Source organism: Gopherus evgoodei, chromosome 2 (assembly GCF_007399415.2).
Source record: "Gopherus evgoodei ecotype Sinaloan lineage chromosome 2, rGopEvg1_v1.p, whole genome shotgun sequence".
Lineage (NCBI taxonomy): Eukaryota > Metazoa > Chordata > Testudines > Testudinidae > Gopherus > Gopherus evgoodei.
In genome coordinates, this window is record NC_044323.1 from 133,138,016 (window position 1) to 133,158,995 (window position 20,980).

At 40.5% G+C, this 20,980-nt stretch overlaps 1 protein-coding gene across 1 annotated transcript in view; it reads right to left on the minus strand.

The window, feature by feature from the left end:
• The window catches only part of CTNND2 (catenin delta 2), a 1,223,799-nt gene that overhangs the window by 967,459 nt on the left and 235,360 nt on the right, over positions 1-20,980 (minus strand). The window contains 1 exon segment of the mRNA XM_030551717.1: positions 20,652-20,785. Coding sequence (XP_030407577.1) covers positions 20,652-20,785 — 134 coding nt within the window.

A 20,980-nucleotide genomic window follows, 5' to 3' on the forward strand; every position in this document is an offset into this window, starting at 1 on the left:
CACCATTAATTTATCCAGTTCTCTTTTAAACGCTGTTATAGTCCTAGGCTTCACAAGCTCCTCACGTAAAGAGTTGCACAAGTTGACTGTGGGCTGCGTGAAGAACAACTTCCTTTTATTTGTTTTAAACCTGCTGCCTATTAATTTCATTTGGTGATCCCTAGTTCTTGTATTATGGGAATAAGTAAATAACTTTTCCTTATCTACTTTCTCCAGATCACTCATGGTTTTATATACCTCTATCATATCCCCCCTTAGTCGCCTCTTTTCCAAGCTGAAGAGTCCTAGCCTCTTTAATCTTTCTTCATATGGGACCCGCTCCAAACCCCTAATCATTTTAGTTGCCCTTCTCTGAACCTTTTCTAGTGCCAGTATATCTTTTTTGAGATGAGGAGACCACATCTGTACGCATTATTCGAGATGTGGGCGTACCATGGATTTATATAAGGGCAATAATATCTGTCTTATTCTCTATCCCCTTTTTAATGATTCCTAACATCCTGTTTGCTTTTTTGACTGCCTCTGTACACTGTGTGGACATCTTCAGAGAACTATCTACGATAACACCAAGATCTTTTTCCTGATTCATTGTAGTTAAATTAGCCCCATCATATTCTATGTATAGCTGGGGTTATTCTTTCCAGTGTGCATTACTTTACATTTATCCACATTAAATTTCATTTGCCATTTTGTTACACAATCACTTAGTTTTGTGAGATCTTTTTGAAGTTCTCCACAGTCTGCTTTGGTCTTAACTATCTTGAGCAGTTTAGTATCATCGGCAAACTTTGCCACCTCACTGTTTATCCTTTTCTCCAGATATTTATGAATAAGTTGAATAGGATTGGTCCTAGGACTGACCCTTGGGGAACACCACTAGTTATCCCTCTCCATTCTGAGAATTTATCATTAATTCCTACCCTTTGTTCCCTGTCTTTTAACCAGTTCTCAGTCCATGGAAGGACCTTCCCTCTTATCCCATGACAACTTAATTTACGTAAGAGCCTTTGGTGAGGGACCTTGTCAAGGCTTTCTGGAAATCTAAGTACACTATGTCCACTGGATCCCCCTTGTCCACATGTTTGTTGACCCCTTCAAAGAACTCTAATAGATTAGTAAGACATGATTTCCCTTTACAGAAACCATGTTGACTTTTGCCCAACAATTTATGTTCTTCTATGTATCTGACAATTTTATTTTTTACTATTGTTTTGACTAATTTGCCCGGTACCAACATTAGACTTACCAGCCCGTAATTGCTAGCATTGCCTCTAGAGCCTTTTTTAAATATTGGTGTTACATTAGCTATCTTCCAGATGTTGGGTACAGAGGCCGATTTAAAGGATAGGTTACAAACCATAGTTAACAGTTCGCAACTTCACATTTGAGTTCTTTCAGAACTCTTGGGTGAATGCCATCCGGTCCAGGTGACTTGTTAATGTTAAGTTTATCAATTAATTTTAAAACTTCCTCTAGTGACACTTCAATCTGTGACAGTTCCTCAGATTTGTCACCTACAAAAGCCGGCTCAAGTTTGGGAATCTCCCTAACATCCTCAGCCGAGAAGACTGAAGCAAAGATTCCATTTAGTTTCTCCGCAATGGCTTTATCGTCTTTAAGCGCTCCTTTTGTATTTCGATCATCAAGGGGCCCCACTGGTTGTTTAGCAGGCTTCCTGCTTCTGATGTACTTAAAAAACATTTTGTTATTACCTTTGGAGTTTCTGTCTAGCCATTCTTCAAACTCCTCTTTGGCTTTTCTTATTACATTTTTACACTTAATTTGGCAGTGTTTATGCTCCTTTCTATTTACCTCACTAGGATCTGATATCCACTTTTTAAAGGAATTTTTTTTTTATCTTTCACTGCTTCTTTTACATCTTTGTTAAGCCATGGTAGCTCTTTTTTAGTTCTTTTACTGTGTTTCTTTATTTGGGGTATACATTTAAGTTGGGCCTCTATTATGGTGTCTTTAAAAAGCACCCATTCAGCTTGCAAGGATTTCACTTTAGTCACTGTACCTTTTAATTTCTGTTTAACTAACCCCCTCATTTTTGCCTGGTTCCCCTTTTTGAAATTAAATGCCACAGTGTTGGGCTGTTGAGATGTTCTTCCCACCACAGGGATGTTAAATGTTATTATATTATGGTCACTGTTTCCAAGCAGTCCTGTTATATTTACCTCTTGGACCAGCTCCTGTGCTCCACACAGGACTAAATTGAGAGTTGCCTCTCCCCTACAAGCTGCTTCAAGAAGCAGTCATTTAAAGTATCAAGAATTTTTGTGTCTGCATTTCGTCCTGAGGTGACATGTTCCCAGTCAATATGGGGATAACTGAAATCCCCCACTATTATTGAGTTCTTAATTTTGATAGCCTCTTTAATTTCCCTTAGCATTTCATCATCGCTATCACTGTTCTGGTCAGGGGGGCAATAATAGATCCCTAATGTTATATACTTATTAGAGCATGAAATTATTATCCATAGAGATTCTATGGAACATGTGGATTCACTTAAGATTTTTACTTCATTTGATTCTACATTTTCTTTCACATAGTGCCACTCCCCGCCTCCCCCCCGCACGACCTGTTCTGTCCTTCCGACATATTTTGTACCCCGGAATCAGGGCCGGCGCTTCCATTTAGGCGACCTAGGCAATCGCCTAGGGCGCCAGGATTATTCGTGGGTGGCGTTTTGCTGGAGGGGGCGGCAGGCGGCTCTGGTGGACCTATCGCAGTCATGCCTGCAGAGGGTCTGCTGGTCTGCGGCTCTGGTGGAGCTGCCGCAGGCATTTCTGCGGACGGTCGGCTGCTCGCGCGGCTCCAGTGAACCTCCCACAGGCACAACTGTGGCAGCTCCACCAGAGCCGCAGAGCAGCCGACCGTCTGCAGCCACGACTGCGGCAGCTCCACCGGAGCCGCGGGACCAGCGCGCGGGGTGGCGAAATTGCCGTGTGCCTAGGGTGCTAAAACCCCTAGCACCGGTCCTGCCCGGAATGACTGTGTCCCATTGATTGTCCTCAGTCCACTAAGTTTCTATTATATCAATATCCTCCTTTATCTCTAGTTCACACATCTTATTATTTAGACTTCTAGCATTTGTGTACAAGCACTTTAAAAACTTGTCACTGTTTATTTGTCTGCCCTTTTCTGATGTGTCCAATTCTCTTTTGTGAATGTTTCTCATCTAATCTGGCCCTTACATTATCCTCTTCCATCCTCTGCTCCTGATTATAACCTAGAGAATCTCTATCAGTAGACTCTCCTCTAAGAGAAGTATCTGTCCAATCCACATGCTCCTCTGCAGCAGTTGGCTTCCCCCCATCTCCTAGTTTAAAACCAGAATAGAAAGTATTTGTACTACACTTATTCCCTATTAGCTACTTTCTTATTCTGGTTACATAATATTTCATTTTTTTATTCACACATAGCCTTAACAAACAAATCCATGATTTAATTAATATATTATAAGAGCTGAATGCATCTCTTCCCTATTAATTAGCAAAAAGCAATTTATCTTCATGGTAAATAATTCTGTTTATGAGAGCAGTTTTTCTCCAATATATATTTGTTTACTAAAGTCAGTTTCATACACCTTGATAAAGTCCATTCCTTATCTGATACCTGTCCCTGTCCCTCTAGCATTTGGCAAGTTATGTGACTAAAATTTTGCAAGTTGGTTTTCACAATTTTGCTTGTGGCTTGGCAGCAAACACTATGGGCCTTCATTTAGTTCAGTGCACACCACTGACAGTTTTTGTTGAAAATGAAAGCATGCAACAATTTAAATACAGCCTGAAAGATCGTGTCGCTCAAGAGACTGTTGATAGCATCTGGAAAGCCTGTTTCAGATTTAAGTTACACTGGTGCAAGTCAAGAGTAATTCTAGTTAAGACAGTGGAGTCATATTTCTGTCGAACCATAGATTCATAGACTCATAGACTCTAGGACTGGAAGGGACCTCGAGAGGTCATCAAGTCCAGTCCCCTGCCCTCATGGCAGGACCAAATACTGTCTAGACCATCCCTAATAGACATTTATCTAACCTACTCTTAAATATCTCCAGAGATGGAGATTCCACAACTTCCCTAGGCAATCTATTCCAGTGTTTAACTACCCTGACAGTTAGGAACTTTTTCCTAATGTCCAACCTAAATCTCCCTTGCTGCAGTTTAAGCCCATTGCTTCTTGTTCTATCATTGGAGGCTAAGGTGAACAAGTTTTCTCCCTCCTCCTGATGACACCCTTTTAGATACCTGAAAACTGCTGTCATGTCCCCTCTCAGTCTTCTCTTTTCCAAACTAAACAAACCCAATTCCTTCAGCCTTCCTTCATAGGTCATGTTCTCAAGACCTTTAATCATTCTTGTTGCTCTTCTCTGGACCCTCTCCAATTTCTCCACATCTTTCTTGAAATGCGGTGCCCAGAACTGGACACAATACTCCAGTTGAGGCCTAACCAGCGCAGAGTAAAGCGGAAGAATGACTTCTCGTGTCTTGTTTACAACACACCTGTTAATGCATCCCAGAATCACGTTTGCTTTTTTTGCAACGGTATCACACTGTTGACTCATATTAAGCTTGTGGTCTACTATGACCCCTAGATCTCTTTCTGCCATACTCCTTCCTAGACAGTCTCTTCCTATTCTGTATGTATGAAACTGATTATTCCTTCCTAGGTGGAGCACTTTGCATTTATCTTTATTGAACTTCATCCTGTTTACCTCAGACCATTTCTCCAATTTGTCCAGATCATTTTGAATTTTGACCCTGTCCTCCAAAGCAGTTGCAATCCCTCCCAGTTTGGTATCGTCCGCAAACTTAATAAGCATACTTTCTATGCCAACATGTAAATCGTTGATGAAGATATTGAACAGAACCGGTCCCAAAACAGACCCCTGCGGAACCCCACTTGATATACCTTTCCAGAGTCAGATCAGAATCAGGCATAGAGCTTCTAGGCAGCTTGACCAAATCTAAACTAGGTTGGTAGTAAAAACTAGGCATTACCATCAAACAGCTGTTTCCCAGGGCTTAAGTCAACCAAGTTGGAGAGCTGAGTCCAGTTCTTAGTCCACAACACAAAAACAGCCATACCAGACACTATTTGGTGACTGCATTGATGGACTCAGATCAGGTTTGTAAAAATGCAGGTCATCAACAAACACTTCTGTTGTGATCTTCCTAAGTCATGGTTGAACTATCACCCTGTAGCAGGGTGGACCACTGCTCCGGCCCTGAAAGAGTTAAAACAGCCCTGGATAAGGGCTGGGGCTGGAGAAAGCAGCCTTTTAGGCTGGGCTGATTGGGGGAAGTGGTGGCAGCTGGGGCCACGCCCCAAACTGAGCCACAGGCCCTTATATAAGGCAGAGAAGCCAGGAGCACAAAGAGTCTCCCTCTGCCTGTATAGGGAGAAAGGCCTGGCTGCAGGGAGCTAGTACTGGGGGTTGCAAGGTGCAGCCTGGGGTAGGCCAAGGCAGCAGGTCCAAACTCTCCTTGTCAGTGATGAGTTGGCTGATACTGCAGTCTTCCCCAGGGTGTGGGGCTAGACAATGACTGGCAGTAGCCATACACTGAGGCAAGATGGGAATAGAGGGCGGGGGTTCCCTAGGAAGGGGAGACCCTGAGAACAAGGGGTCACTGCCAGGGGGCAGCACCCTATGTAAAAGGACACTGGGTCTAGGGAGGGACACGGGGCCAGTAGCTGGAAAGGCGGATCACTGGCCTGCAGAGGGTGCTCTGGACACTGGACTGAGCTAATTCCCGAGGATGACCAGTAGGAGGCACCACGGGGGTGAGGCCGCCCGTGTTACACACCCATATGACCAATAATTGGTGCACAGCAAATCATCCAGGCAATTGTACCATGCAATAGTCCAGAAGACAAGTAACCATGATAAAGAGATAATATATCCTGCAATTCACATTGCATTCCTTATAGAATCTGATATATTAAATATTGCTTTTCCTTACCCAAAAATCTTGGTGAAAACACCATTATAGACTCATTAGATAAACACTGGGGCAATGGAAAACTGAAAGACAGAAGACTAACTCCAGAAGGTTATTAGTGATATTTTAGAGATGATATGCCTGGAAAATGGGAAGAGAGGCCTTTTAGAAATCTGAAGTGGGGTGGATGGGGAAGGGAAACAGAAGTAGTAACTGGAAGGACAGAGATGAAATTTGTGTAATATGGCTCACATTTTGAAGCAGGGGAAGTAAATTGCAAGCAGGAATTTGCTGTACCCCATCTACAAAATGATACGGATGAGGCAGACTAGTGGAAATAAAAATTATTTCTTGAAAGTACCAAATTAGTAGCAAGGAGAGATTTTCCACATGTAAGTTGAGCCATAACAGGAATAACACCTGAACAGCAATTTTCTGCACATGGTACAGAGCAAAATGTCCTTGCACAGTGTCTAAGAAAGCCATAGAAAGGGAACAAATCTAAACCTCAGACTGAACAACTCAAATGGTACAATTTTAGATGAAAAGAGGAGAAATTTTCAAAGTAACAGCAACCATAATGTTATTTAGTATTTAATTCAAAGAGAAACCAGAAAGAAAGAAAAAAAAACCTGAGAGATTTAATATTACAGTTAATTTTATAATAGTAAGAGATTTATAAGTGAGGTAAAACAATGAGAGGGAATATGTACAAAGAGGAAATGGAAACTGTCCATAAATACATTATTGAGGTTTTAGTTGTGGCTCCATAGCTGAGTTTTGCACTAAAAGAAGGGATTCCACCTCTTTGTTATGAATGAGAAATGCAGTACATCCTAACCCAAATTACAGCACAAACTCTGAGTACAGAATGATTTATCTGAACATTTACAAGTGAACACATTAATTAGTTTAGAAACTAAAATGAAGCAAAAAGCAGACACTAAGAATTTTAGCACCTGGTTGACACCTCTACTCTGACACTTAAAAATTTTCTATATTATTGAAAATTCACTTAACTCTTATGCTTGGGCTCTTTTTTTTTCTTTTAAGAATTAATGGTCATTTTTTGCCATTATTCTTCATATTTGAAAGTTCCTGGTCAGCAGAAGCAAAAGAATAATTTTCTACTACCAGAAATTTCAAGAAGAAATATCTTCTTTTCACCATAAAGGGACAAAAAATTGTAATTAAAACCAATATAATCTAATCTGTAACCAGAAATATTATATGTTTGGATTAAATTTAAGTTTGACTCCATTTTCTGTGTGTATAACCCTTGGTTTGGGGATAATTACAAACATCTTTGTAATGTATTTTACCCAGTTAGTATGCACGCTCAATCTTACCTCCATTTTAAGATTTTGTTTTTCTTGGAATTATATATAGAAATTAATTATCGATAGAAAAAATAAAATAGGTGTTGCACTTAGCTGTAAATAACTCAGGAATAGGGAAGAACAATATTGGATGCACAAGAAGTAATCAAAGATATGAAAAAAAACCACAGGCAGGGAATCCAACACCATCAAGACAGGAAAGTTTCCAGAATGACCTGCAGGCAGTGCAAAAATGGTAAAGTAATCAAAAATAGGGAATGAAATGAAAACTGCACACCAAGTACAGGGATAGATAAATAATGTGAAGTACCTTACACTGCATATGTAAAACAAGGCGCCATCATGGAAGTTAGTAAGTTTTCTAGAATATGGAGAAGAGTCTAAATTCCCAGAACAGAGAGATATTGAGAAAACATAAAATTAATTGTTTGCTTTAGTGTTCATAGTAAAGGTGATTTATTTTCTTCAATATTACTTTTTCCTCCCATGGAAAATGAATGACATTTCTGACACAAACTGATTACACAGAATTTAATATATTTTCTGAGCAAGGAAAAATAAATATTGAGGCAGCAGATTTTACATCAAGAACAGGAGCAAATAAATCGGAGCTGATGAAGACTGGTACCCAGGCTAGCAGATCTTTCCAGTATTAAGGAGAAGGGTGGCTGGAGAGGAGTGCTAAGATGGAAGATGGCAAGTGGTAGCAGTTTGGAGCATCATTCCTCTCTTATACAATTTACCGTTTGTTTTTTAAATGCACCTAGTGTGAATGTCTCAATGGCAATGATGTGGCTACAAGAAGTTATTCTGACTTGGAAAATGTATAAAAGGAACATTAGAGACACAAGGTGAGTGAGGGAATATATTTTATTGGATCAACTTCTGGTGGTGACAGACAAGCTTTTGAGCTACACAGAGCTCTTCTTCAGGTCAAGGAACATTGTCTCCTACCAAAGACAATTTTTCATCTTGAAGTCTCAAAAGCTCAACAAAGGGACAGGTTCAGCAGAAAATGCACCCCAAATCACAAAAATGAACCTCCAAAAACCCCGTGATTAAATATATGGACCTAATAATTTAACTGATCTCAGTACTGGATTCACTCATTAAATCTGAGCTTCAAGACTACAGAATGTGGCAATGAAAGCCACATGACTTGCTTGAATATGAATATTTTTAAGATAGTCAATTATATTTTGCAAACAGTAGTCTAACTGGATATTTTGTCTGAACAAGGTACCTGATCAATCTTAGGATGTGGATCTAGAACATATTACACCATATTGGCTTAAAGGAATTTGATTTTGCAAAAATGAATTGGCTAAATCTATAAATATATGCGTATGAGTAAGTTCACAGAATGGCAATAGCGATAGTCTGAACATGTGTGGGTACAAGGAGCAACAAAAAGAAGGCACCAAATTTAATGTCTCAAAATGCCAATACAGCACTGCTAACAGAAACGGATTCATCTCTAGTCTTTCTTTACAAGGTCTTTATAATATAACTTTAAATTAGAACTATGCTAAAATTCAGTTTCAACCTAATTTTAGCTGAAGTTCTTTTACTTGGCTTTGATTAAATAATTTTTAAATACTTATTTTAAACCAAGTACTGTATATGGCAGCGGCACGTGGCACATTCCTCCCTCTTCTTATGGTCATTTTGTTGGAGATCTAGTATGGCTGTAAGCAGGGCCGGCACTTCCATTTAGGTGGCCTAGGCATAGGGCACCAGGATTTGGGAGGGTGGCAGACTGCTCCGATGGACCTCCCGCAGGCACGCCTGTGGCAGGTCCACCGGAGCCCCAGGACCAGCGGACCGTCCGCAAGGACGCCTGCAGCAGGTCCACCAGAGCCATGGCGCCAGTGGACTGTCCGCAGGAACGCCTGCGGGAGGTCCACTGGAGCCGTGGGACCGGCGAGCCGGCCCTGCGCCTAGGTCGCCAAAATCCCTGGCGCCACTCCTGGCTGTAAGGAAGGTATTCCCTTTTGGTACTTTCATGCAGCACAGGTCATTTCTGCAAGCCTCTACCTCAATTCATTCCAGTAGCGTTCCCCTTCTTAACATCACTACTACCCTTTCCCAGTGATGTAATTACCTCCTCTTATTTGCAACCATTGCAGTTCATCTCTTTGGTATCAGAAGCAGTATGTATGGAAGTTATCCCTATAGAGACTACTTGTTTCATTCTCCACTCTTGTAATTTTAAAACTAACATTTATCAAAGCTCATAAAGACTGTGGTTGCTCCAGGAGAAGAGCTACATGAGACCAGCCCAATTTGGTCCATAATGCTAGAATTCTGTATTGCAAGACATATAGCAAATGTGCTATATTATTCCTTTCTCCTCTGAGAATCAAAGGAAAGGGCCCTGTTGTAAGAAATTATTTCTCCAAAAATTCTCTATTCCCACAAAACATACATTTTTCATCAGATATCTTGCTAATTTGTAGCTATATTATGAAGGTACAAGCTCAGTTCTCCAAACTTCACATATTTCAGTGAACCCTGCAAGTGAGAATTATTATATTTATTACATGTATTAGAAAGTGCTTATGGTGTGTGAAATGTAAACTATGGATGAGTCTGTTTCCTGTTACAATGTATTAATATCTAAAAATCAATACAGTATTTGAAAAAAGACAAAGGAAAGAGGAAGGAGACTCTCTAGCTGACATATTTTAAAAGTATATTGGAAATGGGAGTTATTAATGAAGGAACAGAAGATAATGGTATACTATACAGAGTGGTGGTAAGAGACAGCTTGGAATGGTATTTATTGATTAAATACAATTAGCATGGATCTGAAGGGAAGCCACGAAAACTTTTAAAAGAAATAATAGCTGTGATGTCAGAGAGGAGGCAAACTATGGATTTATCATAATTTAATCTATTTAGAAACACGCTTCTAAGGGTTTTGATTTGTTTTGAAGAAAAAGCTTAAGACTTTCATAGTAATTCTTGGCTTCTATTCTAAGGCTTCTACAATGATTGTTGTTATATATTCTATATGTCTTCAAATTAGACTGGAAGTCTTTCTGGAAGATATGATTTGGTTGAACCTAAGTTATTGTGTTCAATACAAGCATAACTGGGTGTGATTCTATGTCCTATGTTATACAAGAGGTCAGATAATAATTTAATGGTCCATCTGGCCTTAACATCCATGAATGTGTAACAATGTGGATTGATAAATGTGTCACTGATTCTGAAATCTTAAAATGCTATACAAAGGAGGGTAAATATTTTACCCACTTCAGACATGGGGAGACTGAGCCACTGTGGCACTTGCCCAACCCACATCACATGGCAGGTCAGTGGAAGAGCCAAAAATAGAAACCAGGCCTCCTCACTCCCAGTGCAGTGTCCTATCCACTGTCACATTTTCATAACCATGTGCTCATTATGTAGTAACACGATCTAATTTACATCCAGTCTAGTTTACATTTTAAATGATTTATTTAATCTGTATTTTAACCATAACTTGTTTCTTATAATGCTTTATTATTACCCTACATGTGACCTGCCATTATATCCTAAGGCTAGGAAATTAATCAAGGTATCATGCATGGTTTTCTTCCCCTAAATATCTGGCTTCCTTTAAAATATTTTAGTAATTCTGTAAAGGGAAAATACAATTAACTAAAGTTACTTTAATAACAAATTTAATCAAAAAATATATTTTTATTTGGAAAATATTTACAAATTTCTATTTAAACACACAGCAAAAGTGTACCAGAAAAGCCTCAATGTTATGCAACTTAATATTTGCAGAAGTTTTCCTCCACATTCTCTTTTCAAGTGGGAGTGGCTTCTGGCATTACAAAAGAGTCAGGCTGGGCCACCTGAAAATGTGAGGTAGCCACATATATATGGAGACTTCCATTCTGAGATTCAGCTTCTCCAAGGTTCTCTCCTGATTGCCTCTCCCCCTGGTATTACAACTTCTTCAGCAGCCATTGTTACTCCCACCCCTTAACACCATGTACACATTAACACCTCCACCCAAGCCATCTAGAAAGCATAGAACATGTGCCAATGCTGCATACATTGGTGATAATTCCAGAGCAGAAATCTGCCACGTCTCCTACTTATTTATATCCACCGCATGCTCACTCCTGAAAGCATGGAGTACTGATGTCTCATGTTTGCCTAGGGGATAGCTTTAGCACATTTTTGGAAATTTGTGGTTAAGGGAAGCAGATGTGGGAGTCATGGCTGACTTTGGCATTTTAGTTTCTTTATTTTGCAATTCCTATAAAATATGTTGCTGCTAATTCTTCTCTCCCCGCGCCGCCCATACACACACATTCCAGTCTCATACTCTCCTCCAATCAAAAACTGGGTTTTATCCACCATTTTACCCAGTGATGACAAATGTGGTGATTTCACCATGAGTCTTATATTTGGTGTGTTTTTTTTCTTAAAGCATGTGCTCAGGTCTTGTGATTCCATGTCAAGTCCAGTTTTCTCTTAAAAAAAAAAGTATTGTTGTACTCCTGTTTCCTGAGAAAAGTTTGAAAACATGAACCCAGAAAGCAAATTAAAAAACAAACAAACAAAACATTTATTATTGTTTAACCGCTTATGACTTTTGAATAATCGGATCTACTACTAATAGAGTAACCATGTGTTCCAAATGGTCCATCAAACATGTTTTCTGTTAATAAATGGTCTCTGCTATAAAATAGCTGGAGAAATCTGGATATCCAATTTATTGTTTTCTTTTCAATAACTGAAATGTGACTTGAAATTAAGAAGTGACAATGCCAAACCAATATTCAGCACAAGATAAAAGCCATGTGAGCACACTCAGGATGCCTAAATGAAGTTAACTATTTTCTCAGGCAATGATGAATCACCTTAGATTGTGTGAAAGTATATACAGTAGAACCTCAGAGTTACGAATACCTCAGGAATGGAGGTTGTTCATAACTCTGAAATATTCATAACTGAATAAAACGTTATGGTTCTTTCAAAAGCTTACAACTGAGCAGGGACTTAATACAGCTCTGAAACTTTACTATGCAGAAGAAAAATGCTGCTTTTAACCATCTTAATTTGAATGAAATAAACACAGAAATAGTTTCCTTATCTAGTCAAATCTTTTTTTCTTTCCCTTTATTTTTTAGTAGTTTACATTTAACACAGTATTATATTGTATTTGCTGTTTAAAATTTATGCCTCTGCCTCTTGACTACAAACATCCGGTTCCAAATGAGGGTGTGGTTGACCCATCAGTTCGTAATTTTGGTGCTCGTAATTCTGAGGTTCTTCTGTAGCATCATGTTAATGTAGAGCTGGAAAGGACCTCAAGAAGTCATCAAGTCCAGTCCTCTCTACTGCGGCAGGAACAAATAACCCTACAATATGCCTGACAGGTGTTCATTTTTAAAAATCTCCAATGATGAGAATCTATAGCTACCCTTGGAAGTCTATTACAAAGTTTCTCCTAATATCTAACCTAACTTTCTGGTACTGCAGATAAAGCCCATTACTTTTGTCCTACCTTCAGTGGACATGAAGAACAACTGATCACCCTCCTCTTTATAAAAGAGCCCTTAACATATTTGAAAACTTATCAGATCACCCAGTTTTCTTTTCTCAAGAACAGAAAAATAGAATGATAGAAGATTAGAGTTGGAAGAGACCTCAAGAGGTCATCTAGTCCAACCCCCTGCTCAAAGCAGGACCAACTCCAACTAAATCATCCCAGCCATGACTTTGTCAAGCCAGGCCTTAAGTCATCCCAGACAGGCCTTTGTCAAGCCGGGCCTCTAACTATGGAGATTCCACCACCTCCCTAGGTAACACATTCCAGTGCTTCACCACCCTCCTGGTGAAATAGTTTTGCCTAATATCCAACCTAGATCTCCCCCACTGCAACTTGAGACCATTGCTCCTTGTTCTGTCATCTGCCACTGCTGAGAACAGCCTAGCTCCATCCTCTTTGGAACCCCCCTTCTGGGAGTTGAAGGCTGCTATCAAATCCCCCCTCACTCTTCTCTTCTGCAGACTAAATAATCCCAGTTCCCTCAGCCTCTCCTCAGCCCTCTAATAATTTTTGTTGCCCTCTGCAGGACTCTCTCCAATTTGTCTGCATCCTTTCTGTATCAGGGGGCCCAAAACTGGATGCAATACTCCAGATGTAACCTCACCAGTGCCGAATAGAGGGGAATAATTACTTCCCTCGATCTGCTGGCAATGCTCCTACTAATGCAGCCCAATATGCTGTTAGCCTTCTTGGCAACAAGGGCACACTGTTGACTCATATCCAAATTCTCATCCACTGTAATCCCCAGGTCCTTTTCCGTAGAACTGCCACTTAGCCAGTCAGTTCCCAGCCTGTAGTAGTGTATGGGATTCTTTCGTCCTAAGTGCAGCACTCTGCACTTGTCCTTGTTGAACCTCATCAGATTTCTTTTGGTCGAATCCTCCAATCCTATCCCTACCCTCCAGTGTATCTACCTCTCCCCACAGCTTAGTGTCATCCACGAACTTGCTGAGGGTGTAATCCATCCCATCATCTAGATTATTAATGAAGATGTTGAACAAAACTGGCCCCCAGGACCAACCCCTGGGGCACTCCGCTTGATACTGGCTGCCAGCTAGACTGTAAACTGTTGATCACAACCTGTTGAGCCCAATAATCTAGCCAGCTCTCTATCCACCTTATAGTCCATTCATCTAATCCATACTTTTTTTTAACTTGCTGGCAAGAATACTGTGGGAGACCATATCAGAAGCTTTGCTAAAGTCAAGGAATAACACGTCCACTGCTTTCCTTTCATCCACAGATCCACTTATCTCATCATAGAAGGCAATCAGGTTGGTCAGGCATGACTTGCCCTTGGTGAATCCCTGTTGACTGTTCCTGATCACCTTCCTCTCCTCCAAGTGCTTCCTAATGGATTCCTTGAGGACCTGCTCCATGATTTTTCTGGGGACTTAGGTGAAGCTGTAGTTCCCCAGATTCTCCTTCTTTCCTTTTTTAAAGATGAGTGCTATATTTGCCTTTTTCCAATTGTCCAGGACCTCCCCTAATCTCGCCCGACCGCCACAAGTTTTCAAAGATAGTGGCCAATGGCTCTGCAATCACTTCAGCCAACTCCCTCAGCACCCTCAGAAGCACTGCATCTGGCCCCATGGACTTGTGCATGTCCAGCTTTTCTAAATAGTCCTTAACCTGTTCCTTCACCACTGAGGGCTGCTCTCTTCCTTTCCATACTCTGCTGCCCAATGCAGCAGTTTGCGAACTGACCTCGTCTGTGAAGACCAAGGCAAAAAATAATTGAGTACTTCAACTTTTCCCACATCATCTGTCACTAGGTTGCCTCCCCCATTCAGTAAGTGTCCCACACTTTCCCTGACCGTCTTCTTGTTGATAACATACCTGTAGAAACCATTCTTGTTACCCTTCACATCCCTTGCTAGCTGCAACTCCAGTTGTGCTTTGGCCTTCCTGATTACACCCCGGCATGCTCAAGCAATATTTTTATACTCCTCCCTAGTCATCTGTCCAAGTTTCCACTTCTTGTAAGCTTTCTTTCTGTGTGTAAGCTCACCGAAGATTTCACTGTTAAGCCAAGCTGGTCACCTGCCATATTTGCTATTCTTTCTGCACTTCAAGATGGTTTGTTCCTGCACCCTCAATAAGGCATCTTTAAAATACAGCCAACTCTCCTGGACTCCTTTCCCCCTCATATTAGCCTCCCAGGGGATCCTGCCCATCAGTTCCCTGAGTCAATGTCTGCTTTTTTGAAGTCCAGGTTCCGTATTCTGCTGCTCTCCTTTCTTCCTTTGTCAGGATCCTGACCTCGACCATCTCATGGTCACTGCTGCCCAGGTTGCCACCCACTTCTACTTCCCCTACCAATTCTTCCCTGTTTGTAAGGAACAGGTTAAGAGGAGCATGGCCCTTAGTTGGTTCCTCCAGCACTTGCACCAGGAAATTGTTCCCAACACTCTTCCTGGATTGTCTGTGCACTGCTGTATTGCCCTCCCAGGAGATGTCAGGATGACTGAAGTCTCCCATGAAAACCAGGGCCTGTGATATGGAGACTTCCGTTAGTTGTCCAAAAAAAGCCTTGTCTACCTCATCCTCCTGGTCTGGTGAGCTATAGCAGATGCCGACCATGACATCACCCTTGTTGCTCTCACCTCTAAACTTAATGCAACGACACTCAGGCTTTTCTCCATACCGGAGCTCTGAGCAATCATACTGCTCTCTTACATATAGTGCAACTCCTCCACCTTTTCTTCCCTGCCTGTCCTTCCTGAACAGTTTATACCCATCCATGACAGTGCTCCAGTCATGTGAGCTATCCCACCAAGTCTCTGTTATTCCAACCATATAATTAGTTCCTTGACTGTGCCAGGAATTCCAGTTCTCCCTGCTTGTTTCCCAGAGGGTTTTTTTTTTTTTGGTTTTGGTTTGGTGTTTTTAAACCTTTCCTCTTAGATCAAGTATTCTAATGCTCTCCTATGGATTCTCTCTAATTTACTCACTTCTTTCCTAAAGTCTGGTGCCCAGACCTGGACACAGTTCTCCAGCTGAGGCCTCATCAGTGCTGAGCATAGTAGGACAGTTACCTCCGATCTCCAACATACAACACTCCTGAATGATATAGCCTTTTTCACACCAGCATTACACTGTTGACTCATACTCAACTCATGACAAACTATAACCCCCAGATCCTTTTCAGCATTACCACCACATAGGCAATTATTCCCTGTTTTGTAGCAGTGCTTTTGATTTTTCCTTCCTAAGTGAAGAACTTTGCATTTATCTTTACTGAATTTCATTTTGTTGAATTCAGACCAATTCTCCAATTTTGCAAGGTCATTTTGAATTTTAATCCTATTCTCCAAAGTACTTGAAACCCTTTTTAGCTCGGGGTCATCTGCATATTTATAAACACATTCTTCATTTCATTATCCAAGTCTGAATGAAAATATTGGCTAGTACCAGACCAAGGACTGACTCCTGCAGTACCATATCACATACACCCTCCCAGTTTGACAGTGAACCATAAACACCCTTTGAGTACAGTCTTCCAACCAGTTGGGACCTCACCTACCAGTTACCTCACCTGTGCTTCAGTATTAAAAAGAACTGGGGGAACAACAATATTTACTGTACAGTCTTATGAAGCATTATATGGATCTCCACTTTCATACCGTCAATGAGTCCCCATGTCATTTACTGCTGACACGGGAACAAATTCATGCTGAAAAGTAGCATGTGATCACATTAAAGTTATTTCCACCACAAAAATTGTCCCTATCAGGAACAGAGTAACTTGTGCATGACATGAAACAGCCTGGTCAGGGAGTATTCGCAAACACGGGCTATGCACCCAGGCCCTGCCCCAAACTGACCCCTCTACAGCTGGGAATTATCCAGGAATTATACAGGACTTCGAGGAAATTGAGAGCAGGGAACCAAAGTTGTAACCTATATCCCCTCTTAGCCATTCATTTTCATTTATGTTCCCAGGTGCAGTCCAACACCTGAGTGTGACCCACTATGTCAGTTCAGGCAAAACATCCTTGGAAAAATCCTCAATACATGAATTTACATATAATAGCTAGTAATAAAACTGATGAAATTACTTTAAAAAAACAACATCCAAGCCTTTGTTCTGTGTTTATACTTTATCATAAAGACACAACATGAAAAGCATGCAGAAATAGATTCCGAGCTCATTATTGCTGAGTTAAATGGTTGGAATATTAAACAATCTGCTGTTATTAGACCAGATAATCTCATTGGTAAAACTGAGGCAGCATGTGGATTATTGGAAGCCATAATAGTAATGAAAAAGTATTACTTAAAGGCAAAACCTATGCACTAACCTCATATTTTTAAAGTTTTATTAAAATCAGTTTATACTATTTATAGTTCACGTTACTTCAAATTATGTTTTGGAGGCTTGTTCACAGTGAAGAAACAATTATCTCTATGCTGCCCTCATGTGCATTTTACCACCTACAGGTAGGCTGGTATGATAAGTGTGTGATCATGCACAAGAGAAATTGTACATGTGGACCTCAGACCTAAGTCAGTTTTAAATTCAAAATGCAGAATTCCCAATCACCCATTTGCCATAAGAAATTCAAATAGAAAATGTAAGTGTTTTTATCTTTCAATCTCTGTTTATCCTTCTTCCTCTTTTTTGATCATTATGTATGTTCATCAAGTTTGTCCTTACCCCTAAATCAGCTGCACCTACAACAGTCAGGATGACACTACTATACAGCGTCGGGCTTATACTCACCAGGTGGCGCTCCCAGTCTTCCACGGCACTTCGGATTGCCCCGCTCCGGACGGGGTAGCGCGACCGCGGGATTGCGGGGCTCCGGCTTGAGGAGCGGGACCGCGGGACTTTCCGCGGCCGGGCCGGGGAAGCGAGACCGCGGGATTGCGGGGCTCCGGCCGGAGGAGCCTGGCCGCGGGGTTGCGGGATTCCGGCCGGGGGAACGGGGCTGTGGGGTTGCCGCGCTCCGGCCGAGAGAGCGGGACCGCGGTGCTCCGGCCAGGGGAGCGGGGCCGCGGGACTTGCCGCACTCTTTCTGCACACCGGGGGGGGGGGTGGCCCGCTTAGGCCGCTGCCGGATTCGGGGGAATGGCCTGAAGCTGGCGCTGGCCCCACGAATCGGGCCCCGCACTTGCTAAAGCGGGCCCTGATTATATTTGTGGTTCTGCTTGTTTCAGTCACCCAGAGAAACAGCTTCAGATGTCAATTTCACAGAGCACAGAAGTAAATGAAAAGTGTCTGCTGCTGAGCCAAGAAATTTTTTAAAAGTTAGGTGGAATAATTGTATATGTAATGACCAAACTGGAGGAAATAAAATATATTTTATTAAATTTGGCCAAGGAAAATCTGATTTTAAAAGTGGTTGTCCCATTTTTTTTGTTTGTTTTTATTTCTCTACATAATTAGCCATGTTCATGCTTCCAAATCTTCAAGTAAGGCCAGACTTCTGAGCAGAGCCAGAGGATAAATTAACCCAAAGTGTTGGCTAGACAGACAAATCATATGTTTTTTTTCTGCTAGGAGATGGGAAGCCATTTATCTTGAATGTCAAGTTAAATGAACTCATAAATCAGGGATATTACAGATGGAGAACACTTATTACATCACCTAGTCCATCTCCCTGCTAATTCATTACCACACAAAATACACCCAGAATGTTTAAATGCAGTTTCAGCAATTTAATTAGACCATGTTTTAGCTGTCTGGACTGTTAGTCAATATGGCTTTTCCTGTTTTGTGAGGACTTCAAGCTTAGTACTGTAATGTGTGCCTAGCAGAACCAAACAGTATTGTGTGGAGAGGAAATAAGCCAGAGAAAGTTTGTTTTTCTTCCAAATATGGGTCATTCCAAAACCCAAAGTCCTTCCCAATAAAACAGAGATCACTTTTAAGTCACATGGCACACATGTACTATGAATCACTCTCACTTCCTGGTAAACTTTTAAGCCCAATACATTAAATCACAATCTACTCTGAAAAAGTTAGGTTGTATAAGTTATTCATTTCACATATCATCTTAGATAATGAGCGTTTCCAGATAATGCTGTAATACTTCATGAAAACCCTCATACATATCAAACACATAGGGCAACCATGAATCTCTTTAAAAGTTAATGTAGCATGCCAGAAAACATTTTTAATTTTTAAGCTATATAAACTACCAATTGTACAACAGTTGTAAAAAAAAGTATTATACAAATATAGGACAACAGACTATTTCAATTAAATATGCTCTATAACTTTTAAGAATCCTCAAAGCTGTCAGTGTTATCTGAATATTTTTGCATTTTAAAAAGGATAATTTGTGTTTTTATTGCACATAGAATATCAGGGTTGGAAGGGACCTCAGGAGGTCATCTAGTCTAACCCTGTGCTCCAAGCAGGACCAATCCCCAAACAAATTTTTTGCCCCAGATCCCTAAACAGCCCCCTCAATGATTGGGCTCACAACTCTGGGTTTAGCAGGTCAATACTGAAGCCACTAAGCTATTCCTACCCCCATGCCTTGTCTAACATAACACAACACAACAGGCACACAGAGTTAAAATCCAAACTCCACCACATCCTAAGCCTGTCTTTAACTTAGATAAAAACCAAAATGTAAATTTCTGTTTAAACGTCTTCCCTAGATTGGGTTTATTTTGTTCATAGGGTTTCTCCTTTCAGTATTACTCTGTTCTTGCCCCTATTTCCCTCTGACTCACTGAACGGTTCAAACTCTTCATATATTCTTGGGCCAAAGCTTGTCTCGTGAGTCAGCAGCAACAACTTTCTCTCTCTTTCTCTCTGCCTCTGCAGGATGCTAGAACCAGATGTCCTATCAGAGTACCCTTTTCTATGAAGCCATATGTCACATTAAAATTTGTCAAGGGTCCAAAGTACCAAAACTAGATATTAAAGTGGTTTTTTTGTTTTGGTTTTTTTTGGTTGTGGGAGGGGGTGTAGTGGGCACTACTAATGATCAAAACCACAAGCAGTTTTTAAACTCAGCTGTTTTCAAGAACTGCAGTTATGGCCATCTCCAAAGTTGGAGGCAGAGGGGTTGAAAAGCAAAATATGAACGGTATAGCAGTTTTACATAAATGAATTTCTATGACAAAACTTCCTTTTGCTATACAGATATACTGAATAATTTTCAGTGAATTACAGTGGAATAAGGATATATATTCAAAATACTTAGTTTTCATTACCTGTGTAGGAACCTCAAAATACACAGAAGACTAAATTGCTTATGTAAACACATCTGAACCTATGTCTCATCAGAATCTGAGTGGAATTTCATGAGATCCGTTTGTCCAAGATTTCTAGCACTTCCTTTTTTGTTTTAACCAAGTAGACAATATCAAAAGAAAAACCTCTTGATATATTTTGGAAATTCTGCTTCTGGTCTCAACCATTTTCATGTCATGTTGGAAAAAAGTGAATGTGAACAACTAACAGAATATTTTCAAACAAACAAGTTAAGTTTCCCTTCAATTTTTATGCAAAGTTTTGGAATGAAAGTTACTTTTTTCACAGTGATTCATATGTCCCTAGCACTTACACTCTGTACCAACGAAACCTCCACATGTAATAAAAGAAAAGGAAAAGGATGGTGTACTTGTAGCAGTGTCATTTACGATCACCATACAGTATACTGGGCAGAACGACAAAGAAAACCAATGTCTCCTCAAACCAATGACCACAAAATACTGTTAGGAAACTAAATTGAGGTATTTTTAAAACAAGAAATATTTCTGCTGGTTCATGGCATCAATAATAAGCCTCATAAGCATGTGCGACATAATATGTAATCAAAAGCCACTATACTTGTGTACCTGTTCCTTAACTGAAGCTAGAATAGCAGAGGTTGTCTCTGTTTCAGAACCGTCTCCATTGGATGTATTCAGCACAGGACTAAGGGAACTTGTCTTGTCAGAAGATGACGGCTGGTCTGGTACAGGCATAGCTCCTATGATTAAAAAAAATGTTTTGATATTACAAGCCACATGTGTGTCAGGAATCAAATACATACAATAGTAACGACCCTAATTTCAGAAAAAAAATATTTTGTGTTCAGCAGAGCTAATTTGCTTCTGTTAGATAATGCAAACATCCTTCATTTACTATTCTTTAAAACACAAAGATTATTTAAAATTTATCCTAA